General features: G+C 41.4%; 2 protein-coding genes across 5 annotated transcripts in view; one reads left to right on the forward strand and one right to left on the reverse strand.

The window, feature by feature from the left end:
• The first annotated feature begins 1,351 nt into the window (after window positions 1-1,351).
• On the forward strand, window positions 1,352-3,455 carry CRH (corticotropin releasing hormone). Its single transcript, XM_081873213.1, has 2 exons — window positions 1,352-1,642; window positions 2,322-3,455. The coding sequence occupies exon 2, from the start codon at window positions 2,338-2,340 to the stop codon at window positions 2,878-2,880; it is 543 nt and encodes a 180-aa protein (XP_081729339.1). The 5' UTR covers window positions 1,352-1,642; window positions 2,322-2,337; the 3' UTR covers window positions 2,881-3,455.
• Window positions 3,456-5,597: 2,142 nt separating this feature from the next.
• The window catches only part of TRIM55 (tripartite motif containing 55), a 44,837-nt gene continuing 22,941 nt past the window's right edge, over window positions 5,598-27,493 (reverse strand). For 2 of the 4 annotated variants that reach the window (XM_081874372.1, XM_081874370.1), the window contains one exon: window positions 5,598-6,331. In XM_081874372.1, the coding sequence (XP_081730498.1) occupies window positions 6,212-6,331 (120 nt within the window). In that variant the 3' untranslated portion in view covers window positions 5,598-6,211. Of the gene's footprint in view, window positions 6,332-23,334; window positions 23,416-25,082; window positions 25,174-27,493 lie in introns of all 4 variants that reach the window. The other 2 variants (XM_081874369.1, XM_081874371.1) reach the window with 2 other exon arrangements.

A 27,493-nucleotide genomic window follows, 5' to 3' on the forward strand; every position in this document is an offset into this window, starting at 1 on the left:
TCCTGGGAATTGTAGTTTGTTAAAGGTGCTGAGAGTTGTTAGAAGTCCCCTATTCCCCACAGAGAGCTACAATTCCCAGCGGTCCCTGGGAAGGGGGATTGCTTGTTAAACCGCTCTGAGAAACTGTAGCTCTGTGAGTGGACTCTGGTTCTCCTAACAACTCTTAGCAGCCTTAACAAACCACAGTTCCCAGGATTATTTGGAAGAAGCCATGGTTGTTTAAAGCGGTATGGTATTATGCAGCTGGGGTCATGTGTCAGAGCTGGGGTCAATTTCATGATCTTTTGGTTTACTCCAAAATCTAGCGTCTTCCCCGACACCATGTTTAAAGTGGTACGATGCTCCCCATATACTGAAACCACTTCATTCAGATCACAAAGCAGCCAAGTGAAAATTGGAAGTATCTATCTATCTACCTAGCTCGAAAATACAGCAGATACCCTGCTTCCTCTACTCCTTGTGTGTTTCCAGATAACAGAATATATGCTGGGCACCCCTGCCCCAAGTTGCCTTTCGAATCATTTCTATGGGAATTATTTCGAAGCACCTTCTAATGTAGTTAATGGGACCCACAAATAAATGTGCTTGACCGAGAAGCCTGCCAGGTTCACCTCTCAGCTCGACGAGAATTCCTTGCCAGGTTTTGCTAGAATGTTGCCGGTACCCACATACCCTCTTCTAAGGTTGGTGATAGAGAGAACTCTCATTTTAAAAAGGCAGTTTTTGTCACTAGCTTGTCTTTCAGACAGGTGCTTCCCAATGCTTAAGTATTAGATGCTTGGTTTCCCTTTCTTGCAGATCAGGAGAGGTGGTTGTCCGCTAGACTAGCTCTTATTTTGGAGAGGGGCGCATTTGCTTCTCATGCAGACGGTTCAGTCCCCGCATATCCAGGTAGAGCTGGGGGGGAAACTGCAGGCTGAAATCCTGGATAGCTGCTGCCAGTCTGTGTAGGCAGTTCTGAGCTAGATAGATCAGTAATTTGACACAGCATAAGGTAGTTTATGTTCTATATTTGCTTCTTCCTATAACTTTCCATTGCATTTAGGAGAGGCATTCTGCCTTTTGTAGGTATGCACTAGGCAAGCTGGATTCAGTTACAGACGGTTTTCTCCTCTGAGACCAGAGTGGAAAGTTTTTGGTCACCTTGACCTGTGATAGTAAAAGGTGGCCTCGCTGTTGTACCCCACCCCCCACGCGTTTTGGGAACTCTTCATTCAAGGGTTTTTGTCAATGGGAAGTGTGTCCTGCTGATCCCCCCTCCCCGGTCGCGGGCTTTGCTGACGTCACTAACGAGGCGATAAATATCTGTTGATATAATTGGATGTGAGATTCTGAGTTGTGATAGCAGGACGTTGCCCATTGCTGCTCTGAAACGGCCCCCATGATTTATTCAGCAGTGGATCGGGGCACGCAAGCGAGCTGTCAAGAAAGCGTCAGCTTATTAAGCAAGGGCTGCGTGATTCCAGAAGAGGGTCTAACCTATAAAAATCCCGCACCCGAGCTCTGATTAGGAAGCAAACTGATCACAAGGACGGCAGAAGACGGCTCCAATAGATACGCATCCTGAGAGGGAGACGAAAGGGGGCACCCAACTGCTGAGCGACTCCACCTGTCCGGCTTAAACTTCACCAGCATCTCCAAGGTATGAAAATATCCAGGTTAGCCTCACATGCACAAAAGGCAAACTTCTCTTAAGAAGATACTGCCGCTGGGTAGTTTGGATAAGTGTGTGTTATTAAAGCGCAGGTGGTGTGGTGTGGTTTGCGTGTGTAGTCTAAAGAAAAAGTCATTCTGGGATCATGCTAGAAAGGGCTATTTAAGGGCAACAGAAGGTTTTCTGGAAGTAGTCAAGCAGCGTTTAAAAGAAATGAAGGAATGTGTTACTTCGCTTGCTCTGAATGATTGAGACACCTGTGTTTCCTATACTAAGGTTTTGATTAAAGTACCACCTGTCCAGTGCTTTGACCTGTAAGTAGCCTACCCCATAAATTGCTATGCTGCGCGCTAAAGCATCGTGTTCTTTCTATTCGATGCATTTAATAAAGACGGGTGTCGAGGCAGCCCTTGACCCAAAGAGGAGGATGCAAACTTTCCCCTTGTGAGCGGATTTAACTGGGTTGACTGGGCCATGGTGCAGATGAATTCACAGTTGCGATAGGGCAGGGGACAGCTATGGAAAACCTTCAGCACCGCGGACAGCGACCGTCGCAGCAGCAGCAGCTGCCGGCGGGGACCCCTCGCTAGGGTTTGCCGACCCAAGGGCGGGAGTCCGTCTGATAGCAAACTATGCCCATTCCCTTCCCCTCTTGTGACTTTTCCAGATCTGGCCGCCGAATCATGAAGATCCAGCTGCTGGTCTCTACAGGGATCCTGCTGGTCGCTCTGCTGCCCTGCCATGAGTGCCGAGCCCTCGGCAAGAGCGTCCCAGCCGACCCCGCTCTGCAGCAGCCGGATCTCCTCCAAGAGCAGCCGCAGGCGCTGCCCATCTTGCTCCGCGTGGGAGAAGAGTATTTCGTGCGCTTGGGCAACCTGCACAAGACCCCCTCTCCCGCCGCCTTCTCCTTCTCCTCCTCCGCCTCGGGCGGCAGCCACTTAGCCGCGTCTGCTTCGGCCGGCAACTTTTTCCGAGCGGCCGTCCAGCAGCTGCAGAACGTGCGGGAGCGCTCGCTAGAGGGCGCCGCCGAGCCCTGGCCAAGCGACGACGACAGCGGGGCTCCCCTCGACGCCGCCCCGAAGGAGAAGCGCTCGTCCAAGGACTCGCCGATCTCCATAGACCTGACTTTCCACCTCCTCCGGCAACTCTTGGAAATGGCCCGAGCGGAGCAGCTGTCGCAGCAGGTCGAGAGCAACAGGAAAATGCTGGAGACCATCGGGAAATGAAGCGCTCTCTGCCCTCCGCCCGCCCCCTACCAAAGAGATCCTCCAGTTCGCACACGATATTTACACAGATTCCCTCGTGCTGTTCTCCTCTTCTTTTCACCGAGAGCTTGATCGACGTAGAGAGTGTCCAGTCGACACGCAGCCTAACCTAGCGCGTCAGTAGCATGCCCAGCGTTGTACCCAAGTGTCGTTTGTGACTTGCTGTCCTAACTCTTTGTCCCCCCCCTTCCTCTTCCCTCGTTGTTACGATTAATGCAACTCTTTGAGGGTGGGGTCCAGCGGCTCAGCCACTGGAAGCTGGGCGAATGAGAGAGAGCCTTGTCTTTTTGGGTTGGTGGGCGGGGGAGAGGGTTGGGGCGTCCTCCTCTGTATCGAGCTTTATTTATTTTATTTTATTTTTTATTTGGAAGCCACTCTCCTTTCTCTCTCTCTCTCTCTCTCTCTCTCTCTCTCTCTCTCTCTCTCTCCTTTGTAAACATTTCCACAAATAAAACATCTTTTCAGCGCTCGGTCGATTTAGTCGTGTAAGAGAACGTTTCATATTTATATTTTTAATAAAAGCTGCAAAGGAACAACGGCTTCCTACACTTCCTTGCCTCGGAGACGTGTCAGTGGGGAATGCATCGATCGTAGCATAGAGAGAAGTAGAGGCTGAGTGGGGCTAAGGCGGAACAGCATCCGACCGTAGGTAACCTATAGGAAAGAGGTGAAGGGAGGTTAGGAAATAGTGCAGTATAAGAAACGGGGCGGGGGGGGGGTGCCGGGACAATGTTTTGGAAGTTCAGCAGTTCCGGTGCTACATTTGACTCAGAATTTACTAGGAAATCAGCTCCAGATCTTAGTTACCCCTGAGAGAGCGCCTCTGGGCGTATACAGAATGCTTGCGAATTTATCCTCACACATCTAGGATTAAATGGCAAGGCTTCCAGCCGGGAGAAAGAGACCCCTTGCCAAGGCTGAGGCCCTGGGGCTCCTCTCATTTTAGGACACTCCCAGCCAGCATGGCCAGGGAGTTGTAGTTCTACGACGCCTGGAGGGCCACAGATTCCTCACCCTTGTTTTCCAAAGTAAACGCTGCAGGGCGCTCATGTTAGCCCGGGTGGGGTGGGGTGGGGGTGAGTCCTTGCTCTTTTTTGCAAGGAATAGGAGCATTTCTTAACACTCCAGTTGAGCGCACCTTTACACGGAAGTAAAATCCACTGGTATCAATAGGGCTCACTCCCAGGGGACTGCCCTTGGCCCGCTTTGTCACAAAGTTTAAAAATCCACCCGTGGAGTAGATGAAGTGGATGTTTCACTGACCAGTCGACGTTTCCCTTAGAAACCCAGCTTCGTTAGTTCAGACAAAACGATTTCCAGCTGAAATCTGTTCTTCAGACCTCTACTCCTCATCCTTCCTCCCCTTCCTAAGTCCTTTCAGTAACACAAGTGGGATTGACATCGCTTCGTTTATACTCAGATCTGACATTATGCATCCACAATATGCATCCACAATTCCTTCCACGCACAAAAATCCGTTCCGATTTAACACACAACTTCTTTCCACCTTTGCTTTGCATCTTCGAACCTGATGCGAAAACCGGTTTCATCTCACTGAAATTTAGCTTACTACATTTTGGGTGTTTTGGAGGGGCAGCGGGGGAGAAAGAGCCCATGACAAAGTTATTTTAAAGAAAGAAGCTGTGGCTGTAAAAGTTGAAACTGAGCCAACTTGGACAGGAATCTGTTGCCGACAAATCTTTCAATGGAGATCGATGAAGAAGACGCACATTTCTGAATGAGCTGTTAGGTACTTTTCAAGTTAGACTTCCCCAACGTCCTCTCACAACTAGGCAATTGAGAGGCCGGTCAACTTTTCCACTCATAGCCGAAGGAGCCCGAAGGGGACAGAGAGTACAGCATGATAAAAGCAGAGATCTGACGTCCCCATTTTTGCAGATCTCCAGCCTCTGTTTTGTGATCTTATGAGCTAACCCTGAAGTAATGGATGCTTCGCTCCCTGAGACAGTCCTTAGCCATCTTTGGTGGTCTCACAATGGGATAAAGTTATTCCAGCCCACCTCACCCTACCCTTCCACTCCTTCTATTCATTTGAGCAGCGTGCTGGAGCAGTAAGGAGTGGACCATGGCTAGGATAGGAAGGGAGACCCTGGTTCAGATCGCCACCCAGCCACGAAGCTCCCTGGATGACTTTGAAGCCGGCCACTATTCCTCAGTTTAACCAATCTCGCAGGGATGTTGTGAGGATAAAATGGTAGTGGTGGAGGAAACCCATAAACCGTCACTTAATTTTAACCTTACTATAGCAGGGTATGTCAGTACATGAAGAGTGTGCTGATGTTGTTGAGTACAAAATGTGAATGATGTCGCTCTGTATGCATTCATAATGATCAACAGGATGTCAGCATTTAGACCACAATGCAGGGCATTTCATTAAACACATCAAAGGGTTCTACTACCACTGGATTTCAGACATAATTTGTTCGGAAAGCAACTACTCCATCTGGCACATTACAAACTGCTTAAGAACCTTCTTCCAGATTTCAGATGTGGTTTTGCCATGCAGTGTAGGGGACCACCATCAAACTGTTTCCAAACCCTCATGAGGCAGAGCTTAATTGTGTGGCTTGGTGGAGATTGTGCCTGCCTTATAATGTGTGGCTTTTGCCAATGCACATCCACTGAAAAGCTTGCTGGTAAGGTAAAGAGTCAACCTATGTAATGTGAAGTTTATTAACAATGCCTTTAGTGAGGAAACAGCTATGCAAGAATATTGGTAAATCACTCCTGTAAAACTGCGTATAGAAGTCCACAATTTACAGATGTGTCTTGTGTGCCTTTAGCACTTTACTTGCAAAAACAGTATTGTGCTGCTTTCTTTTCTTCGCATAATTTTTTGACATTAATTTTGCTGCGGCACACTTAGGATCAATTGCAATAATCATGCAATAGCTTGTTATATCACATATCACCTTTCTTAGATAAAGCCTTATCACATAAACTCAGTACCTAGCCAATGAGGTGACCTTGACAAGTAATAAAGTCACCACTTGATACCTGCCATTACCTCCAAAGCTGGTAGGAACTTGATCCTCCATTGGTTCATGATTAGCTATTAGCTTACATTCCTTCTTCCCTCCCACCCCTTTCCCAAATTGTACAGCTGCTTCCACAAATATTATAAAGTCAAATCCAATGAGAATTTTTTCAAACAAAATCTTTTGGATAAAATGTGATCCACCATTCCTTTTAATTCAGTATTTGTTATCACTTATAGCCAAGTCACATGCTTCCTATGAATCCTTCCAGAAGCCAGCTGGATGGAGAGTCATCATTCATTCAATGAGTTCAACCAGGAGAAAGAGAAGACATGACGAGCCGGCTCATCAACTCTCTCATTGCTCCCAGGACGTCCTTCCATGTGTCCTTGAGGGGATGGTTCAGACCCAGTCTAGGGGTGGAGGAATAAAGATTTACAATGGGAAAATCTGAAAACTCATCTTGCACCTACACATATTGACTACTAAGTTCCATCAAAAACAATTATTTAGAAGTATTTGATGGCTGTGGAAAATAAATACATAAACACCACAACATCTTTGGAACAACCTTCCTCAGCCTAGTACCCTCCAGGTGTTTGGAAATACAGCTCTCATCAGCCCCGATCAGTTTGGCCAATGAGCAGGGAAGACAGGAGTTGCAATCCAACATCTGAAGCAGGGTTTCAGAAACTTGGGTCTCTAGCCATTGTTGGACTACAATTTCCATCATCCCCAGCTAGCAGGACCAGTGGTTAGGGATGGTGGAAATTGTAGTCCAAAAACAGCTGAAGTCCCAAATCTGGGAAACCCTGATCTGGAGGATACAAAGCTGAGGAAGGCTGTTTTTAAACATAACCCAGCAGAAAATGTCCTTGCACAAACCCCATTAAGATGAATGAGAGCAGTATGTAATCTTCCACAGCTCCTATTCATTTCAACAGGGTTTGATGATGAGAACTCTGCTAAGCCCATGTGTTCATTAAAAGATTAAGAAATGGCTATCCAAAGTTATTTGGAACCTTTTGAACATTGTTGTAGAATAATATTATAAGCTTATATCAATTGCTTTGGACTTCTGGAAGTAAACGCGAAGTCCCATGAAATCAACAGATCTTATGATTTTCTGCTTCTTAAGTTGGTCATAGAAAGTCTTCAGATAGCGCTTGTACTCTAGCATGATGGTTAATAGAGATGCCAACCATGACATCCTTTTTTATCTTAAGAAAAATTCAACAGAAGCATCTTCCAAATTTTCACTAAACCCAGAACACACAAAGATGTTCAATACACAGGGCACTTCCCTCCTTACTCTTAAAAGAGCATGCTGCACCTCACCATGGCTCTATATCTCTAAGATGTAGAGAACCTTGAAATAGCTAATCAGAAAACAGAAACTTATGCAGCAGGTCTGGGGAACTTTTGGTCCTCCAGGTGTTGCTGAACTACAGCTCCCATCAGTCCCAGCAAGCATGGCCAACAACCAGGAATGATGGAAGTTGCAATTCAGCAACATCTGGAGAGCCATAGGACCCCTATACCTGAAATACTGTTTCTATCACAGATGCTTCTGATGAACTGCTATATGGGATAAAGATGGTCTGGCAATGCCCCAAGCATATTTTGTAAATATACAGTGTTAAATTTTAAACCAAGTTAGTGAGGAATGATGACGTGTTAGGTATTAGTTGGCTTAGAGTCATGCTGTTTGCAAAACAAGACCTGTTGCCTAGTGGGTGTGAAAAAAGTAGTTTGCTTCTTTCTATCTAATAACTGTTTTGCATTTTCTTTCAAGGACCAGATCCTTAGTTGTAAATAAGGAGCATCATAAATGGATTTTGCACCAAGCAGATTCATTCTATAGGGCCCCAACTCTAAAATACCATCCTAATATGGATGATGCTTTTGAAGTAATACTGTTGCAAGTACAATATGTGGGCACATAATTGTGTACACTTATCAACACAGGTTTTTAAATGGGCACATCTTAATTTCATTATTGCTACAGTTCAGTCTTGTACCCTCTGTTTCAGTGGCGTAGCTGAGCAAGACTAAGCAAATACAACTGTTGATTATTGTGAATGGAACTAATGGGACATCAAGGGTTTAAAAATTATGTCCCTTGATTGTTGGGAAATATCTCTTTGGAAGATGACACCTTTTGGCTAATGTGTGGCGAACCTTTGGCCCTCCAGGTATTGCTGAACTACAGCCCCCATAATCCCTCACTATCAGGCATGCTTGTTGAGGCTGATGCGAGTAGTAGTTCAGCAACACCTGGAGTGCCAAAGGTTCGCACTCCTGCTTTAGCTAATGCCCTTATTTGAAGGGCCATAACTCAGTGCATCTGGTTTGCATGCAGAAGGTCCAAGGTTCAATCCTGTCATCTTCAGGTAAGACTGGGAGAGAAACCTGTCTGAAATCCTGAGAGCTACTGCAAGTCGACGTAGAAAATACCAAGCAAGGTGGACCAATGGTCTGATAGTATAAGGCATCTTCCTATGTAAGGAACAGAGAACAGAGTTGGCCCCATAGTGCTAAAATCCCTGCCCCTTTTGCCACCATTCACTGGGGGGGGGGGTCATTTGGGTGATTTTCGAATTCAGAGGAATGAAAGCTGGCTGAATGTACAGGTGGTGGGATTTGCACTCCTCCTAACAGCAGCCAACCACCACCATGCCCCCTATCAAAATACCCTATAACTGACACTCTGTGACATTTTTGTGTCATTCTGATGGGGGGATGTGGTTGCCAGGTGTTGGAAAGACTGCCACTCTACACCAAAGGAAGACTGGCACTGCAAAACAGGGAGCAGTGAAAAAAGTTATCTGGGGAGACTGCTTCTCTATCTGGTTTTGTATTCTTTAAATGCAGTTCTCTAGTCACCGCTCATTCTGCCATGTGCATTCCACTATGAAAGCTTTATTGCTAGAGGGCATAGCACCGAGAATTTTAATAGTTGGACCACCCAGGAACAAGCTGAGTTTGTGTGGCAGAATGGCACTGGATCCCAGTCTCGAATACAGAATAGGTCCCAGGAATGCAGAAGTTGTTGACAATTCCTGCACTAGTTTAAGTTGGTTTCTATAGTGCAGGCATTTGGCACCTCTGAGTATGAGGCTTTTACTGTGCAGGAGATACAAACTTTCACTCCACATTGATAACATAGCAATGTTATCAATGGGCTATTCTGGTTTTATCCATCATCCCCTTCCACTCTTTCCCTTTTTAGTAAATTCTGAGTGGCAGGCAATCCTTAAGCAACCATCAAGAAAACATTGCTGATCTTTCCTTAAAACCACCCATCCTGTTCTCCATTTCCACACTTTCCATCTTATTCACATTTAACAAAATTTAAAAACCACTTCCTTTTGTTAAAGTTTTCTACTTAAAATGACAATGTTTTGCAATCACTCCAGCACTCAGCAGACATGATCCAGAAACATCATATACACTTGCACTTGGAATTTTTGTTTAAGAGTTTCCCTCTCAGAACCTATTGCACGAATGTTCTAGCTATTTTTTTCACATTAAGGGTCTTCTTTATATGCAAGCACATAAAAAAAAGCAATTCCTCACCTCCAGTCTGAAGTGATATAGTCCTGCAAGAGCTTTACGGCATGAATCGTGCACCTTAACTCTTCCACAAGGCAAATTGATTTGTATGTGTCTAGTATAAGAACACACATGTCTATTCAGAAATAAGTCTCCCACTTAATTCACTGGGGCTTAATCTCAGATAAATAGGGACAGAATTGCAGTCTAAATGTCCTTTGACTTTGTTGCTATATAATATCAACACTGCTTGTTTTTGAAAATCACATATTCCATTATATAATAACACATGATTTTAGAAAACAAGAAGTGCATTTGATTTTTTTTTGTTTTTTATTGCTTTACTTCATAAAAAAGAAAAGGAAAATATATATATACACACATACAAACAGAAAAAAATAAAAAAATAAAAGTACAGTACAATATAAAGAGACAAAGTAAAAGTAAAATAAATAAAAAAGAAAAAGGTATATATATACATAAACTTAGTATTTACATCCACCACATAACCTGATCTTTGCTTTCTAGACTTCCTTTAGCTACTCCCAGAATCATTCGAAGTGATACTTTAAGTTACACATTTCTTAGTCTATATTGTCATTATATCTCTTCATATACATTTCTTAGTTTATATTATCCTCATAGATTATTTAGTCTCCTATTATCTTTCGACAATAACTCTTATTTTTTCACAGTACGTCTCTGTATCCCTTTAGCGTTATTTTCCCTTGGTTAATGAATTCCAGATAATCTACATATTTTCCCCAATCCTTGGTGAACTTTTGGTTTTTTGTATATCTTACTTTACCTGTGAGTCTATCCAATTCCATGTAATCTAACAGCTTTGATCTCCACTCCTCCACCGTTGGAGTTTCCTGCTTTTTCCACATCTGGGCCAGCATTACTCTTGCCGCTGCAACTGCATAATATACTAATCTACAGTCTTCTTTTTTTATCTCATGACCTAATATACCTAATAAAAAGATTTCTGCTTTCTTTGAAAACGTATATTTTAGGATCTTCTTTAATTCCGTGTAAATCTTTTCCCAGAACTGTTTCACTCTTCCACACTCCCACCACATATGGTAGGAGCCCACACTAACCTTACATTTCCAACACTTGTTATCCACCTTGTACATTTTCGATAGTTTCATAGGTGTTAAATACCACCTATAAAACATCTTCATTACGTTTTCTTTTATCGTTATACATGCCGTGAAACTAAGTCCTTCCTTCCAAAGTTTCTCCCAATCTTCAAATAGTATATTATGTCCTACATCCTTTGCCCAGCGGATCATCACACACTTCACTTCCTCATCTCCTAGATTCCAATCCAACAATATCCTATACATTTTCGATATAATTTTCTCTTCTTTATTTATAATCTCTGTTTGAAACTTGGATTCCTTCTCTTCATAACCTCTTTCCTTAAAATCCTTTCTAAACATTTGGTTCACCTGGAGATGGTGTAGCCAATCATAAACATATTCTTTGACCTGGTCGTATGGTCGTATCTTCCAATTCCCCTCCTCTTTGATTATTAACTGATTATATGTTGCCCAGTTACTTCTCATATTGGTAGTCTTCACACACATGACTTCCAGAGGCGAAAGCCAATGTGGTGTTTTCGGTTCCAGCAGATTTTTATATTTTTCCCATGTTTCAATTAATGGCCCTCTAAAGATATGGTTCCTAAAACCCTTATATATTTTCCATTTATCCCACCATAAATAGGCGTGCCAGCCGAAGTTGTTGTCGTGGCCCTCCAGGTCAAGTAGTTCCCTGTTCTCTAACTTTACCCAATCTTTGACCCAACATAGGCAAACCGCCTCATAGTATAACTTTATATCCGGCAAGGCGAAACCCCCTCTTTCCTTTATATCTGTTAATAATTTAAACTGAATCCTAGGTTTCTTTCCCTGCCAGATATATCTCGAGAGCACTCGTTGCCATTCTTTGAAGATTCGGCTACCTTTAATTATAGGGATGGATTGAAACAAAAACATCAGTCTTGGAAGCACATTCATCTTGATCGTGTTGATCCTTCCCCAGAATGACAAATTCAGCCTTCTCCAAATTTCCAGATCTCTTTTTATTTCCCTCCACGCCGGTTCATAATTGTTTTTAAATAAGTCTATATTCTTAGGTGTTATCCAGATACCTAGATATTTCACTTTTTTAACCACCTCTATTTGCGTTCGCTGTTGAATTGTTTCTGTTGATTTCTGATCCAAGTTTTTACCTATTATTTTTGTTTTACACTTATTTATTTTGAACCCTGCTACCTCTCCAAACTGGTCTAATTCTTTTAGTATTTCTCCTGTCGCAATTGTTGGTTCTTCTGTCATTATTACTACATCATCTGCGAAGGCTTTGATCTTATATTCGTTCCTTCCAATTTGCACTCCTTTTATTCTTTGGTTCTGTCTTATAGAATTTAATAAAACTTCTAGGGTCATTATAAACAGAAGCGGGGAGAGTGGACAACCCTGTCTTGTTCCTCTTTGTATCTTTATCTCTTCTGTTACTATATTATTGATAATCAACTTCGCTTTCTGATCTGTATATATGGCTTTCACTCCATTAAAGAAGTCATTTCCCACCTCCATATGTTCCATATTTTTCAGCATGAAGTCCCAAATAACATTATCAAATGCCTTCTCGGCATCTACAAACATCATTATAACCTGTTTGTCAATCCTGGCAGATAGGTACTCTAACATGTCGATTATAATTCTTGTGTTGTCTCTCATCTGCCGACCTGGCAGGAATCCCGCTTGGTCCCTATGGATAATTTCTGATAACAACCTTTTCAACCTTTTTGCCAGGATCCCTGCGAATATTTTATAGTCTATATTCAACAGTGAGATTGGTCTATAATTTTTGACCTGGGTTAAATCTGCATCTTGCTTAGGGATGAATGTAATAAATGCCTCTTTCCAGGTCTCAGGAAGTTCTCCTTTCCTTAAAATATTGTCTATAGTTTCTTTTAAAGGTCCCACCAAAATGGGTTTCATCTCTTTATAATAACCTGCAGTGAATCCATCGGGACCCGGGGCTTTTCCCCTCTTTAGGTCTTTAATTACATCTTCTATTTCATCACTTCCAATGGGAGTATTTAATCGTTGTCTATCCTCCATTGAGATTTTCTGCACTCCTTTGTCCTTCAGAAATCTCTCTATTTTCCTTAAGCTAACTCTCTCTTTTTTGGAATATAAACTTCTGTAATAGTTAAGAAACTCTCTCCTAATCTCCCTATGGTCAGTTTTCTCTTCGTCTCCCACTTTTATTTTGTTTATTGTAGTCTGTTCCTTTCTCTTTTTGATTTGCCATGCAAGCCACTTGCCGGATTTATTTGAAAACTCGAAATTTTTTTGTCTTAATCTTTTAATGTTCCACTCCACTTCTCTATTAATTATTGTGGCAAATTGTGCTTGCAGGATTTTAATTCTTTCTTTTGCTTTTTGACAGTTGGGTTTCTGAGACAATTTTTGTTCATTTATCATTATCTGCTTCAGAATTTCCTCTCTTCCTTTCTCTCTATTCTTATTTTTAATTATGTTCTGCTCGATAAAGTAGCCTCTTATTACTGCCTTACTTGCATCCCACACTACATTGATCTTTGTTCCTTTACCACAATTTTCAGCAAAATATTGCTTTAACTTTTCCTGCGCAGTTTCAACAATTTTTGGTCTTCCAGAAGATAATCCTTTAATCTCCATCTAAAAGTTCTTGGCTCCAGGCTTTTTAATTCTAACTCTATCGGGTTATGGTCTGAAATTACACTTGGTCTTATTTCTATTAGTTTAGTTCTTGGGCATAGTTCGCTTGAGATCCATATCTGATCGATACGTGACATCGACTTATTTGGTTCGGAGTGGAAGGTGAATTGTTTATCTAGTGGGTGTTTCAAACGCCATATATCTATCAGATTACCATTTTCAACCATTGAGAAAAAAGATCTTACTTCCTCCTTCCCTACACCTATCCGCTTCTAGTGAAACCACCCCGTTTAGATCACCTATTAGAACAATTTTTTGATCAGCGTACTCACATATTTTCTCTTCCAACTTTTTAAAAAATTCCGACATATTGTCATTTGGGGCATATACCCCAATAACAACCAAATTTTCTCCTTGCCAGTTAATACGGACCCCTATTATCCTGCCTTCTTCATCTTTAAATATTATTTTGGCTTCAATCTTATTTTTGATATATAATATCACCCCTCTTTTCTTCTCCTTATCCAAGGACAAGAAGTGCATTTGAATGTAGGTAATTTAATTTATGTGTTTCATAAGGCCCGAAAAAGACCCAATATGGAGGCCAAATGGCCAAAATATTGGGAAATATTAGAAAAAGATGGAGACAATTGGAAATTGCAGAGTTTGGAGAAAATGAAGGATAAGGTGCGAGACTGGTTACATTATGCTCAGATTAAAGAAGTTTTTAAAAATGACAAAAAGTTAGGGTTCCAGGTGGAGAAATCGAAGTTAGAAACAGAATTGTTAGAACCAAAGACTAAGGTACTATCCAGAATGTATAACTTGCTGTTAAAATGGAATACACAAGACGAAATGGTTAAATCGGCTATGATAAAATGGGCACAGGACATTGGGCATAACATTATGTTTGAGGACTGGGAAAGGTTGTGGACCACTGGGCTGAACTTCACCGCATGTAATGCTCTGAAGGAAAATGTAATGAAAATGATATATAGATGGTACATGACCCCAGTTAAACTTGCCAAAATATACCATTCGTCTGATAATAAATGTTGGAAATGTAAAGAAAATGAAGGAACATTCTTTCACCTCTGGTGGACATGCCCTAAGGTGAAGGCCTTCTGGGAAATGATATATAATGAGCTGAAAAAGGTATTTAAGTATACCTTCACTAAGAAACCAGAGGCCTTCCTTCTGGGTATTGTCGGCCAGAAGGTGCTAAAGAAGGACCGAACATTCTTTATGTATGCAACAACGGCAGCAAGGATACTCATCACAAAAAACTGGAAAACTCAAGATCTACCCACACTGGAAGAGTGGCAGATGCAGCTGATGGACTATATGCAACTGGCCGAGATGACTGGCAGAATCCGTGATCTGGGAGAAGAGAAGATGGAGGAAGACTGGGAGAAATTCAAGATGTATCTACAAAAACATTGTAATTTGGTTGAATGTTAAGAAGGATGCTAGATTATAAAAAATTGGCCACCACTAAATTAGATTTAAATTTGATGATAAGTGAGACTAAAAGAAAATATAAAATTTTTTTTTAGAAGAAGTGCTAGATTATATTTGAATGAGTGGACATGAGATTGTAAACAAGTTGAAAAAACTTTTAACGATGTAAATGGGAGCGGGAGACGCGAGGGAGTCCAAAGAAGTGATGAAATTATGTTTGTGACAGAAGTAAGATTGTTTATTGTTTGTGCATTTATATTTAAAAACTTTAATAAATATTTATATAAAAAAATATAATTTATGTGTTTCATGTTAATAGTAAAGGAGAAAAGGAAAACCCAGTCTTAAACTCCTGCTGAAATGGCACTTTGCATATATCAAAAATGTTATAATTTCACTTAATAAAAGTTACATTCTAGAAAAAGAATGTAATGGATGAAAGGTGGTTCAAATTTTGCCACTGACCTGGGCTTCATCCATTTGTCTGCCTGCATCCAAAAATTCACAACCAGAATCTGAATTTGACTTCAATTAATTTTAAAAGTATTGTCTTAAAAACTCATTATTTGCAAAATTTTCACATCAGGGCTGTACTGATTTGAATTCAACCGTGGTCTGTCAAATTTATGTTCCCACCACTACGATATGCATTGTCTGCTAATAATGTATTACTTACAACATAGGCTGTTCTCCATGGTCAGAAACTATTTTTTGTCCACTGAAAATTTAAATAGAATGGAAGACGTAACTATAGGTTATTTTAAAATAATTTCAACTTTCTCTAAAGAGTTTCTGTTTACATGGTAATGTAATATAATCCCTTCAGCAGAATTTCCTACAGCTGTCAACTTTTATCATAACAATACAGCTATAAGCTTAAAGACTTCTTTTCTTATGCCTATTTTTAATTCTCTGGGAGCCAAGTGAAACTCTTTTCTTATAAAATAAATTGTTCAACTACATAACTGTAGGCAGGTAAAATATGCACCAGCAAACTCCATCCATCATGAGATTAGCTGTTCAATTCTCAGAAAGGTGGTTGGCCGTGAACTTTTCGCGCCCATGGGGACTGAATGTCTCACCAAAATAGATTTTCATTCTGTTACAATTAGAGCTATGTGGCAAAAGGATAATGTAATGCTGTTTATTTCACACAACCTTAACAATTCCAAAAATAGTCCTGAGAAATGAATGCAGTGTTCCTCTTTGTGTGTAGGCTGGATAAGTTCCCTGAAGGATGTAATGTCAAGCATACTTTAGGGAGCTTAAACTAATGGTGAAACCTTTTCAGGGGAAGGAGACCCTTAAGTAAGCCCTGTTCCATAAAGTGTGAATGTTCCAGTGGACTCAGCTGAAAATGCCGCACTTCATTACACTTCTAATCTATCCCAGTGGCTCTGTACAAAGCTATCAATACAAATTTAAGCCTGAAACATCTTACTCTGCCTATCATCTTACTCTGTAGTGTATGATTCTCAGGGTGGTTTTATGATAGCAGCAGCAATCTCTCTCACAGACATCTTATCCCACAGGGATGGCTTCCACCCAGGTGAGGGAACTGGGCAAGCATCAGCAGAGGGCTCAAGATGGATTCCATAAGCATCTTGCATGTTGCAACTGAACAGTGCACCAAGCCAGCTGTCCGATGCTTTTCAAACTCAAGGGGAAACAGGGAGGAGACACTTGGTCTAGCAGTTGTCTGGTGTGTTCTCTGATCACTTTCTGATAGGATAAACATTACCACCTGCTATTAGGGAATTATTAAGCCCTGTTCACCATTCATATCTAACAAAAATAAGTTGTGGGCCACTGGACTGACTGCAGCAGATGAAAAAGAGGCAGTGAAAACCCAATTTTGTCATTATTTCTTGCCTTTCTCGAGAGGTCCAGTGAAGCTTCTATCAGAAAACTCTAGTGCTCCATTAAATTAGATGACTGTTTCCAGAATTCTTTAAACATATGCTGACAATTTTTTTAAAAAAATAGGACTGCAATAATCTAAATCTATCATACTCACATAAAAACAATTGTCTGTCTCCCTTTCATGTAAAAACAACAACAACAGAAAACTTAATCCATTGTATTGTATCATCCAAATCAATGTGTGGTTTATAGATTGTGATCAAACCATCTTTCTGAATCACTTGCTCACAACTTTTTGTTTAGTTGCTTAACTAGAGATAGCATAATGCTTGCATACAAGTTTGCCCTGAAAAATAATGTAGAGTAACTTGTGGGTGTTAATGTTAGAAAGCTAACTTTATACTCTCTCATCCTCAACTAGTTTGCTCTTTAAGAAAACTGTGAAGAGACATCATGAAGGTCAAGATCTTTCAAGCTGTGTGTTACAAGACGTAGACCTCAAAAACTGCCAAAAGAAACATTCCCTTCTTGTGGGAGAGAAGGGCAGCTATTCTAGCAGTGACGCAGAGCATTGTCTAAGTATGCCACTTAAGAAGCAGACGGCACTTTAAAATATAGATTGTTCTTTGAAAGGACCTGATGAATGAGACCCATTTAAAATTATGACTCATGGCAGAGCTTTGTACCATGGATCCGTTGGATCAGGTAACAAAGCCTGAATAATTTGTAAGGTTTGGATACACATATCGCTTGATCATGAATGAATGACTAAGCTGAGATATTGCAAATATGCCAGGAGGGGCATGTAAGAACAGCTATGGGCGTACTGCACATGCTATAGAGGCCAGCTCCATTCAGTAAGAGCTCCATAAATAGACCATCTTGCTGATGCATCAAGACCATCAACACATTCTAGTTCCTCAAAGTTACTCAGCAGTTGGACAGAGTCCATAGTATAATGTCAACATCTTTCTTTACTCTGATTTCTGGTTATTTCTAGAATGTTTTCTTCTTTAAATCTTATTTGGTTGGCTCTGTGGTGTGTTTTCTTCTTACTCTTAGAGTCATACTGAGTACTAATGGATGGGAAAGGCAAGAAATGTAACTTCGTTCAGCTCATACGACCAGAGCAGATGAAGCAGGGTCCCACAATGCTCAATATTGAGATGGATTTTTTAAAGTTGCTCATAAAGGACCTGCAGATGAACGAGGAAGAATCAGGACCAAGGAAGGAGAGTACTTCTTCATATAGTGCATAGTTACATCAAGGACCTGGTTACTACTAAATGTACTAATTACTAGGAAGCTGATGACTTTAAAAGAGGTTTAGACAAATCCACATATATAAGGCAATCAAAGCCCACTAGTCATTATGGCTGCATACGTACTGCAGGTGGCATGACTTTTTAATGCAAATTTTTGGAGAACACTAGTGGGGAGAGTGGTGTTGCGCTCAGGTCTTGCTTGTGGGCATTTGGTTGGCCAAAGTATGAAAAGGATGGCCCTGTTCTAGCAGTGTTATTCTAGTATAATGAAGAAAGAGCAGAAGGGTGGTAACTTAATGAACCCAATAAAATAACCATCTCTGGGTTATGGTTGATGGCTACTTTTTAAGCAAAATGAAAAGTAACAATGCTCTAGCCATTCCTTCATACCATGAGTAGGGAAACAGTTGTCCTACAGATGCTACCATCATTCCTGTCCATTGGCTCTGCTGACTGGGATGATGAGAATTGTAATCCAAAAGAATTCAGAAGGCCACAGGTTCTCCACTATTGCCAGGAAGTGCAATGGCCTCAATCTCATTTTCTCATTTTCTCACTCTGTTACTGTTACAACTTTTAAGAGGAAAATTAAGAGCACCATCAGGAAGAACAGGAAAGACATTTTACATGCTGACAGATGCCCTATGATGCTTCCCAAGCATTTCCTAAATTTGGCAAAATCTGCCCTGCTCTTGAACTGTTTTGAGCAAGAACAGTTTTCGAGCATATGTAGGAGGTTAAAGGTATAGGCAGGAAGAGATAAATTAGTATACCAGTGAGTCCATTAGCCTATGAATTAGTCTGTGAATGATGAGAATTGCCCTGCATTCCCCTATACAGATCAGTTCTGCCGTTATAAAGAATTGGATACAATATAGGAATTTCAGGATCACAAAACGATTAGCCATTGTGCAATATTCCGTTGCAAGTGACCTTTCAGTAAAAATGGGTATAATAAATTTAACCTTTCCATATAATAGATGTAATAATAGTTTTGCCACGAAGGGGAATAGTTGTTAAGCCTCTTTTAAAAACAAATGAGTCTAACTAGATGCATGCTTCCATACAAGAATTGTACAGTGAGCGTAGCACAGTCTCCAAAGAATTGATAAAATAGCAAAACTAACCAGAAGTAATATTCATGAAAAGAGGCAACCGAGGAAAGGGAGAGGTATTTGTTTCGCTTGCCACTCATGATGCAATATCCAACAGGTGCTCTTGATCTCTCTCGCCCTGACCTAGCCACTGTGATCCATGCGACGGTCACCTCCAGACTGGATTATTGTAACTCGCTCTACGTGGGGCTGCCCTTAAGACTGACCCAGAAACTCCAGCGGGTGCAGAATGCCGCGGCGAGACTCCTTATGGGGTCTTCGCTGCGAGATCACATTCAACCGGTACTATACCAGCTGCACTGGCTCCCGGTGGAGTACAGGATCAGGTTTAAGGTGCTGGTTTTAACCTTTAAAGCCCTATACGGCCTAGGACCCTCGTACCTACGGGACCGCCTCTCCTGGTATGCCCCACAGAGAAACCTACGGTCTGCAAATAATAACATCCTCAAGGTCCCAGGCCTCAGAGAGGTTAGGCTGGCCTCAACTAGAGCCAGGGCCTTCTCGGCTGCGGCTCCAATCTGGTGGAACGCTCTGTCACAAGAGACTAGGGCCCTGCGGGACCTGACATCCTTCCGCAGGGCCTGCAAGACAGAGTTGTTCCACCAGGCCTTTGGTCAGGGCGCAGCCTGACTCCCTCCTCTGGCAACCTGCTTAGAATCTTGCTTAATTAGTTGCCATTAATTTGATTTTAATTGATTTTTATAATGTAATATTTTTAGAATGTGTGAATATTTGATTGTTTGATTGTTGATTGTTGTTAGCCGCCCTGAGCCCGGCTTCGGCTGGGGAGGGCGGGATATAAATAAAATTTATTATTATTATTATTATTATTGAATCAGGATATGTGCAAAGGCACATTTCACAGGGCAAATGTGCTAGCACTGCATTTCCCAGGTCTAAAACCCTGTGCTGTGAATGTCTGAATGCAATGGCTCCACGATATCAGCATTGGCTTGAAGTACAGCATAAAAACTGTATATACCAAATGGGGAAACAGGCATTTCCTGTACAAGAATGTTGATCGTGGAGGGTTTGGCAGCCACTCTTATTTTGAAAAATCCCTTTTATTTCCCCCTGGTCATTGGGCAGTGCTAAAGAGAACACCCTGTCAACACAAGGATTTCTCTTTGCATGACAGAATGTTTTCCCCTAGGCCCACTCCTAAATCTGTTTTGGGGTTCTCCTGTTTTCCAGAGCAGATTCAGGGGCTCACAAGATGCAGATGGGGGAAAGACAAAATTATATTGCACCAGCATTCCTCCTTGCACTTGTGTAACTATTTTGTTGAACCCAACCTCTAATGTCACAGAACAGTGATCGGTGTAACCCTTCATCAGACAGAAGGTGAACCAAAGGAGGCAGGGGAGGGTTAAGAATAAATCTGCCTTGGCGCTGAAGCCAGACTTCATTTTTGCTGGGTCTATTATTCAGAGGGGATGTGGCTGTGGGAGATTGCCATGAATTAACCGCTGTACCACCAACGGGCCAGCACAGCTCACAAAGCTGACTTTGCGTCCTGCAATCCCTCCTTTCCTCCCACCTACCCATAGCTAGAAGAAGGGATCCTGTGCTAAAGGCATGGCTAGAATATTTTAGCTACGATTCCAGCATTGCAGGGGGTTGGACTAGATGACCCTTGGGGTCCTTTCCCACTCTGCAATTCTATGGTTCTATGTGGCAGGACCTAGAAGATAAAAATTCCATGATATTTTGAAAGAAACAACAGTTGTTTCCTTACATTAAAAACAACAACAATGCCTTTAAATTAACGTAGAGATGACAAGACAAGTATTTTTCAGTTTTCAGTGAAGCAAAGTGCGTAGGCCAGGTCAGCCTGGTTGCACTGTTGTCTAAATAGAGAAAATATCTGTACCCACCACCATTCTGAGGCAAGATTGTTGGGAAAGGTCTAAATTCAGAAAGCAGAAGGTATCCCATGACTCACAATGTAGTTTGTAGATGTGACTATTAAATGCTAGGGGAAGGCATCACTGGCAAAACTAATTATAGCAAAAGCATTGCCTGGGAACCTTACAAAAAATGTTTTGTCATTACAACAGCTCCACACTGGTGTGATTGAATCACAAGAGCAATTTCCAGAAACTACAAAAGAAAGGAAGATTAAAAAGAAAAAAAATCAAGGGTGAGCTACTTGATTTTAAATATACAATTAATTATGTTTGTTAGGGCCAAACACATGTAATTGTAGCCCACTGGCTATTTTATTATAGGAAAAGCCATGTTTGGAGGGGCAACCAGAATTGAAGAAGAAGGAAGGATGTGTTGGTGAATCCTTTTTCTATTATCCTTTCCCTCTTCCCTACCCAGTATGTAATTGGTGATGTTCTTTCCCCCAATTTGCATTGTGTTTCCTTTGCATTGAAATGAATGTCATGGAATAACATAATGTTGATGTAAAGTAATTAATTGCATAACTTTTCACCATAGTGGGCAACAAGACAAATGGGATAGCTTTTGCTGGAAGTTGAACTGCAGCAGAATGGAAACAGCACTACACGTGACAAATATGGGGTGGAATGGAAATGGAGGCCTTCTTACTAAGGCTGTGTAAGAGGGCCCCATAGATCCAATTCAGGGCACTATCTGGTGATTCATAATGACCCCAACCTGACCAGGATCCAGACCCCAAACCAAATCAGGGTCGTTGCATAGTGTTTAATTAAGGATTTAAAACTTGCTTAAACGTATGGTCATTGGAGGAGGGGAGAACCCCAACTCCTCAACTCTCCTCACTGCCTGACCAAACCCCTTTGGACAGCCCTAAATTGCTCTGGGTGGACCTGATCTACCCAGGTCTGCCTCAACCTACTTCAGCCAAATCCTGAGTAGACCCAAATTGGCCCAATTTGGTTTGGGATTTGGGTAGAGCAGTTGCACAGCCCTATTTCTTACATCCCTAGTCTTCTCAGGCTTATGTGCTAGACTGGGGAATCTCCAGGGAAGTTTACGTGTGTTGGCCATTTGAGACCTGGAGCCATGATGGTCCTCAAAGAGAGAATATTTAATGTGGGACCCCCCCCCCCAAATCTGGCAATAGAACAGGACACTCAGAGTTGTTATGCTCAAGATTCTATAAAACCTATAGCTTAGTCTGAAAATGATGCAACATGGAATTAATGTTACTGTTTCTTTTGAAAGACTTCCCTATGTGATTTATTAGATAGTAGCCCCAATTTATCCAACTCTTAAATGGAGTAAGGCTTGAAAAACAAGGGTTCTAAGTTGAACAGAAAAAAATGTTTTATTTTTCTCCCTGACCACTGTAGGTAAAACACTTTGGAAATTGTTGAATAAGCAAGCATTCAAAGCATATCATAAAACTAGAAACTCTTATCATAATACTGATACCTGGCAATCAGCAGGTTAGAATAGTAGCAGTATCCTATTGGCCAAGACAGCATCAACTGCAGAATTTTGCTTGTGATGCAGAAGATTTCAAGAGCAGTACTGGCTCGGGGGAACAAGAATGTATGTCTATGTGTGAATGCTGGTAAAGGACAAACCATAATCTACTGATCAGGAACATATTCATCCCTGGGATATGATTCAATATTAAGGCCTCTATGATATTAAAATCTAGCCTTGACTTCAGTAAATTTCTATTGCTAAGTATATGAGTAATCCCATCTGACTCACTGATATTCATGCGTTAAAAAAATATTAAGCACAGCACATGATTAACATTCTTGTTTTTTTGGTGGACTGAGTTTGGAAAGGTTAACATCTTAAAAGCTATTTTCCAAAACTAAATCCTGAAATTTTCCTTAAAGTGCTGAAATTACTCTAGATCATTCCAAAAGTGAAATACTGCACTTTAGACAGCAACTTAAATATAATCACAGTTTATCACTTGAGACTCAAATGAGGCATGACATTAATTCACAGTCTGATCTTTTAGTCCCATCTCTTTAATGATCTTATTAGCTACTGTGTGCTTTAAGTACATTTGCATAACTAGCAATTGTCTGAGATTTTAGCAAAATACAGACTTCCTTGAAGTCTGCATGCCATCTCTTAGACACGTATTTTTAGATGTTAATTCCAAATACTTTGGGCATTGTGGCAGGTACATTCTATTATGGTATGTGACTGACTCTAGAAATCCCATGAATAAAGTTACAGCCAGATACCAGGGGTGGGGGTGGCAGCTGCAATAACATTACTTTTTTCATGACTATCATTTCATTCACCAGTAGTTTAGGCAAATTCATCTACCTTCCAGTTTCAAATGATAGATTAGAATTCAGTTGTAGAGATCTCTACAGTGAGTGTCTCCAAAATATATTACACACTAATTTGATCTGTGACAACATCTGACAAGGCAGGAGCCTCGCAAACATCCTTTGGGATGAAGGATGGGATAAAAATTTAATAAATACACAAGCATCTCAGTGATTGCACATGGTAATGTTACCTTCTGGATACCTGTACCAAATGTCTATCAGTTATGCACCTTATATTTCTTTTACATAGGATCTCTGCGTATAGGATGGTACTGTATATAAATTCAATAAATAATAAAAAATAAAAATAATTCCTCACATTAATTGTTCAGCCAGAGGCCACATGCTGGTCAATTTATACAGCTAAACAAGACACAGCATGGTTAGTATTTAAATGGGAGGATGTTTGGAAACCCTATGTAAGCTGCTCTGAGATTTTTAACGAAGGACCAAGAAATATTACGAATGTAATATTTGTTTCATGCTTACCATAGCATAAGCTGATGGAAAAAGCTGATGGTAAACATATGGAATTGCAGAATGTAGGCAGGGGATTACAAGTCTGAATATTCCCCACCTAATATAAAACATCCTGCACAGAGTAAATTAATAGCTAAGGACAGGGTTGGCTAAAATTCGTAAGTAAATAATTTCTGACATAGCAGAGATTCAATCATGCAATCCCTGATTTGCATTCTGAAATGGCACTATTCCATGGGAGTTGTCCCGCATGCTTTACGCTGTGCCAAAATCTGTTCTCTAATTTCTCAAAAGTCTTCTTTCTCTGGAAAAGGGGCTTTGCTTTTTCAGGCTTCAGAAAGGTGGTGTGTGTTTGGCTGAACTTACCGTGTGTGTGTGTGTGTGTGTGTGTGTGTGTGTGTGTGTGTGTCCCATTAAATACCTGTGTAGCACTCTAGAGTTTCTCCAGTTGTCTGCACTTCTTGATCTGAAAAGCCCACAAAGGAGGTTACTACCTAACATCTTCCCTGGGCTTTAATTGAAGCATGAGAAGTTGAGATAGCTGGATACCAAGTGCTTGCGGCAGTACAATCATTGAGTTTGTTTTTAAGGGAACTGCTTCCTTTTACCTTTTAAAAAAGAAACCTATCTGTACTGATTTCTTTAAATGCAAAAGGCCACAACCTTCAGGTTAAAAAAAGGAGCAACTTTTTTTTTGTACACCCAGCTGCCAGGTGCCCAGTAGGTAATCTCCATTTTTTTTGTACTTACGGCCAAGGATGTAATGGGGTTTTCAGGAAGCATGGGCTCTTGGGAGGGTTGCAGAGTGCAGACCACTAGAGAATAGACTTGCAGTGATAGGAAGGACACTCACAAAACCTTTCAGCTACCTTGAAAATAAGCAGATCAAAAGCCCTGCAGCCCACCCCTGACAATTTCACTGAAATTTTCTCTCCCCTTGGATTATTTTTAATGCAATTCCTTTTCTATTTACTTGACAATGGTTTTTTTTTTAAACCCCCACAGAAGAATCTTTTAGCACAGCACTATACAAAAGCACAAACAGCATTCCTCCCTCACAGGCTTTCCCTCACACTCAAAGTGATACACATCTTTGGGGTGAACCCTCAAGGCTACTTATGTGCACAGCAAAAGAAACCATGGCTTGTTACATCTACAGTTTTCAATGATGTCAGGAATGCCTAATATCTGAAAGACACCATCCATGGCATTAATTGGGGATTTCCTATCTATCTCTTCTTCTAAAAAGGTCTCATATTTCACCATGCAGGATGACACTCCAGGGTAACATTTCAGAGGGAGGGGAGATAAAGAGGAAAAGCTTTAGGCAGCATGTATGGCATGACAGCATGGTCCTTTTAGGATGAAAAGAATGGGACGGTTGGTTCTAACCACCTGCAGGCATGACTACAGAAATGACTTGTGCTGTTAGTTAAGGATAAAACAAAACAGTTCCTACCCCTCAAAGTAAAAAGCATGTACTGAATCTGACTCCAGAGATGGTGCAGTAAGATAAGAAAAGCCAAAACTGAGAGGCAGAATGCTAATCCCTGTGAGGAAATAAGAAGAATACTTCACTAATGTCATCAGAGAAAATTGCTCATTTGGTGAAGCTTGGTGAAGAAGAAGACATTCCATTTTCTGTCCCCCGCCCCCAGTTGTCTGTGTGTGTTTCTTTTTTTTAAAAAAGGGTGGTTATCACGAGAACACCCAGGGTAGGTTCAAAATTCGCATAAACTCAACTTTGTGCTAGATTGGTCCTCATAAGAAGCACATGCACCAGTAAAATATGAGGCAGGCATAATTCACAACTAATGCACTTGCTAGAAACTTTCCTCCTATGGTGCCTGAACTACCCCTTTGAGAGGAAAGCTGGGAGAGTTTGTTTAATTAACAATTAAACAAAATAATACAGGGCATCATAAACATGTATTATTCTACACCAGCTTAATCATCATGGCTTCCCCCAAAGCATCCTGGGAATTACAGTCTGGTGAAGGTTGGGAGAATTCCCTGCTCCTTTGAACTACAGATCTCAAGGCAGGTCCAGCATCAGCTTTGGACAGCTGCTGCTGGGGCCCCCGGAGCCCTGGCAGACCCACTATTGCGTTGAGGCTAATATTGGGCTCCATACACAACTGAACTACCATTACTGACACTGTATCTAGGCATTTTGAGAAATTAAAATGGTAGCTCAGACACAGCTGCCTGGCAGTGACTGCATCCACAGGAGTGAGCCCAGCAGAGGACTCACCGAACTTTGGAACCAAGCCTATCTCATGCCTGCTTGAAGAGAAGGAATAGCAATCAAATCAGTTTATACCTGTGGCATAGCTGTGTCTTCTGTTACTGCTGTGACACTTCCCTTCTATCATTTCCTGGCCCCACCTTGTATTCTTTCTCCCAAACAGCCCCATGGTCATGCCAGGTCTTCTCCCATATTCTCTTTAGGTAAGTTTTTCTTTCGTTTAGTGTTAAAGCTGAGCAGTGCTGTTGCTCCTGACTGCCTGTTCTTATTCCTTCCCCTATTCCTTTACACATTCCTATTGTTATCGCTCTTTAAAAAACAGTTGTTTAAAGGCATCCATCTGTCAGGAGCTGCCATGGCTAGAACCAGGAGCCTTCAGTTCTGGTATGTCCATCCCATACGTTGTTCTATCAGAGCTGCAGCTTGGAGCATCATTCTGGCAGTGCCTCAAAGTGTGGACAATTTAGCAGCACCCAATCATTGCTGCTCTGCTTTAAGTGGGAAGTGAAATAGCAATCCGGCTTCTAACACCCTGTAGCTAAGTGGGTTAAATACTCTCTCCCGCTTTACTTCATGAACCCCTTGCCTGCTGCAGTTTGGAGGGGCAGGGGAAGAAGATAAAAGGCTATAAAGGCAAAACTATCTGGAAAGGAAAGGGTTGAAATGTTATCAATTCCTAGATAAGTCTAGCCATAGAGAATGCAATGAGTAGAGTCTAGAAAATATGTATACAGCCCATGACCAGTCAGAATAGCAGAGGGATAGGGGAGATTGTACAAGTATGACACTGAATTAAAAACAGCAGAATCTTCTGAGAAAAGGGAGTTGGGGGAGAAATTGTTTATTTCATGACCACAGGACGATATCCTGCAAAAGATGAGTTAAAGTGTGACTATTCCCCAGAATATACCCAGTGCATAGGCACGTTTTTAGGCTCTGCGCTGAACCCACCCACTCAAGTTGGTCATTGGTCATACTGGACAGGAAGGAGAATAAAAACCTTCCTGTTTGAGCTGGCTCTGCCATGTTTTTGGGTGGTCCTCAGCTCTAAACACCTGACTCAACTCCTGGTTCTCAGCTCCTGGCTCACCTCTGACAGCTGCTTACACAGCTCAGTCATAACACAATCCACAACACACAAATGCATGGGATTCAGAGAAAGGAATATTATGTACTTTTCTGTAATGTGTTTATAATGGATAAAATGACAAAAGGTATTCTGAAATGCTCATGTTAAAAGTTAGTGGATATTTTAAAACTGTAGGTTTCAAGACATTCACACATGCAAGGTTGAGTTCATATACATTAGGCATACTGTTTGTGTGTGGTGCATTCATACCATTTTCTTGAGCCTTTCATTGAAGAACATGATAGATTTTCACAAGCAAATTTGAGGGGGTGGGGGAGATCTTAACACAACAATGGATGAAATCTTGATTTTGTAGCATAATTTCCAATTATTTTAATATACAAGGATTTCAATACATCATAAGTGTAAAAGATATCAGACATCAACCCTGCAATTTTACTGAAATTTTACTGAAACAGTGGTGATTTACAGGGCAATCCTATTAAAGTCTATCAGGTGCAAGCCATGCTGAGTTCAATGTGACTTACTCCCA

The sequence above is a fragment of the Podarcis erhardii genome (assembly GCF_964252035.2).
Source record: "Podarcis erhardii genome assembly, chromosome: 8".
In the NCBI taxonomy this organism is placed as follows: Eukaryota; Metazoa; Chordata; class Lepidosauria; order Squamata; family Lacertidae; genus Podarcis; species Podarcis erhardii.

Coding starts and splice junctions, on each gene's coding strand:
- CRH (XM_081873213.1), top strand. CDS start 2,338: ATGAAGATCCAGCTGCTGGTCTCTACAGGGATCCTGCTGGTCGCTCTG.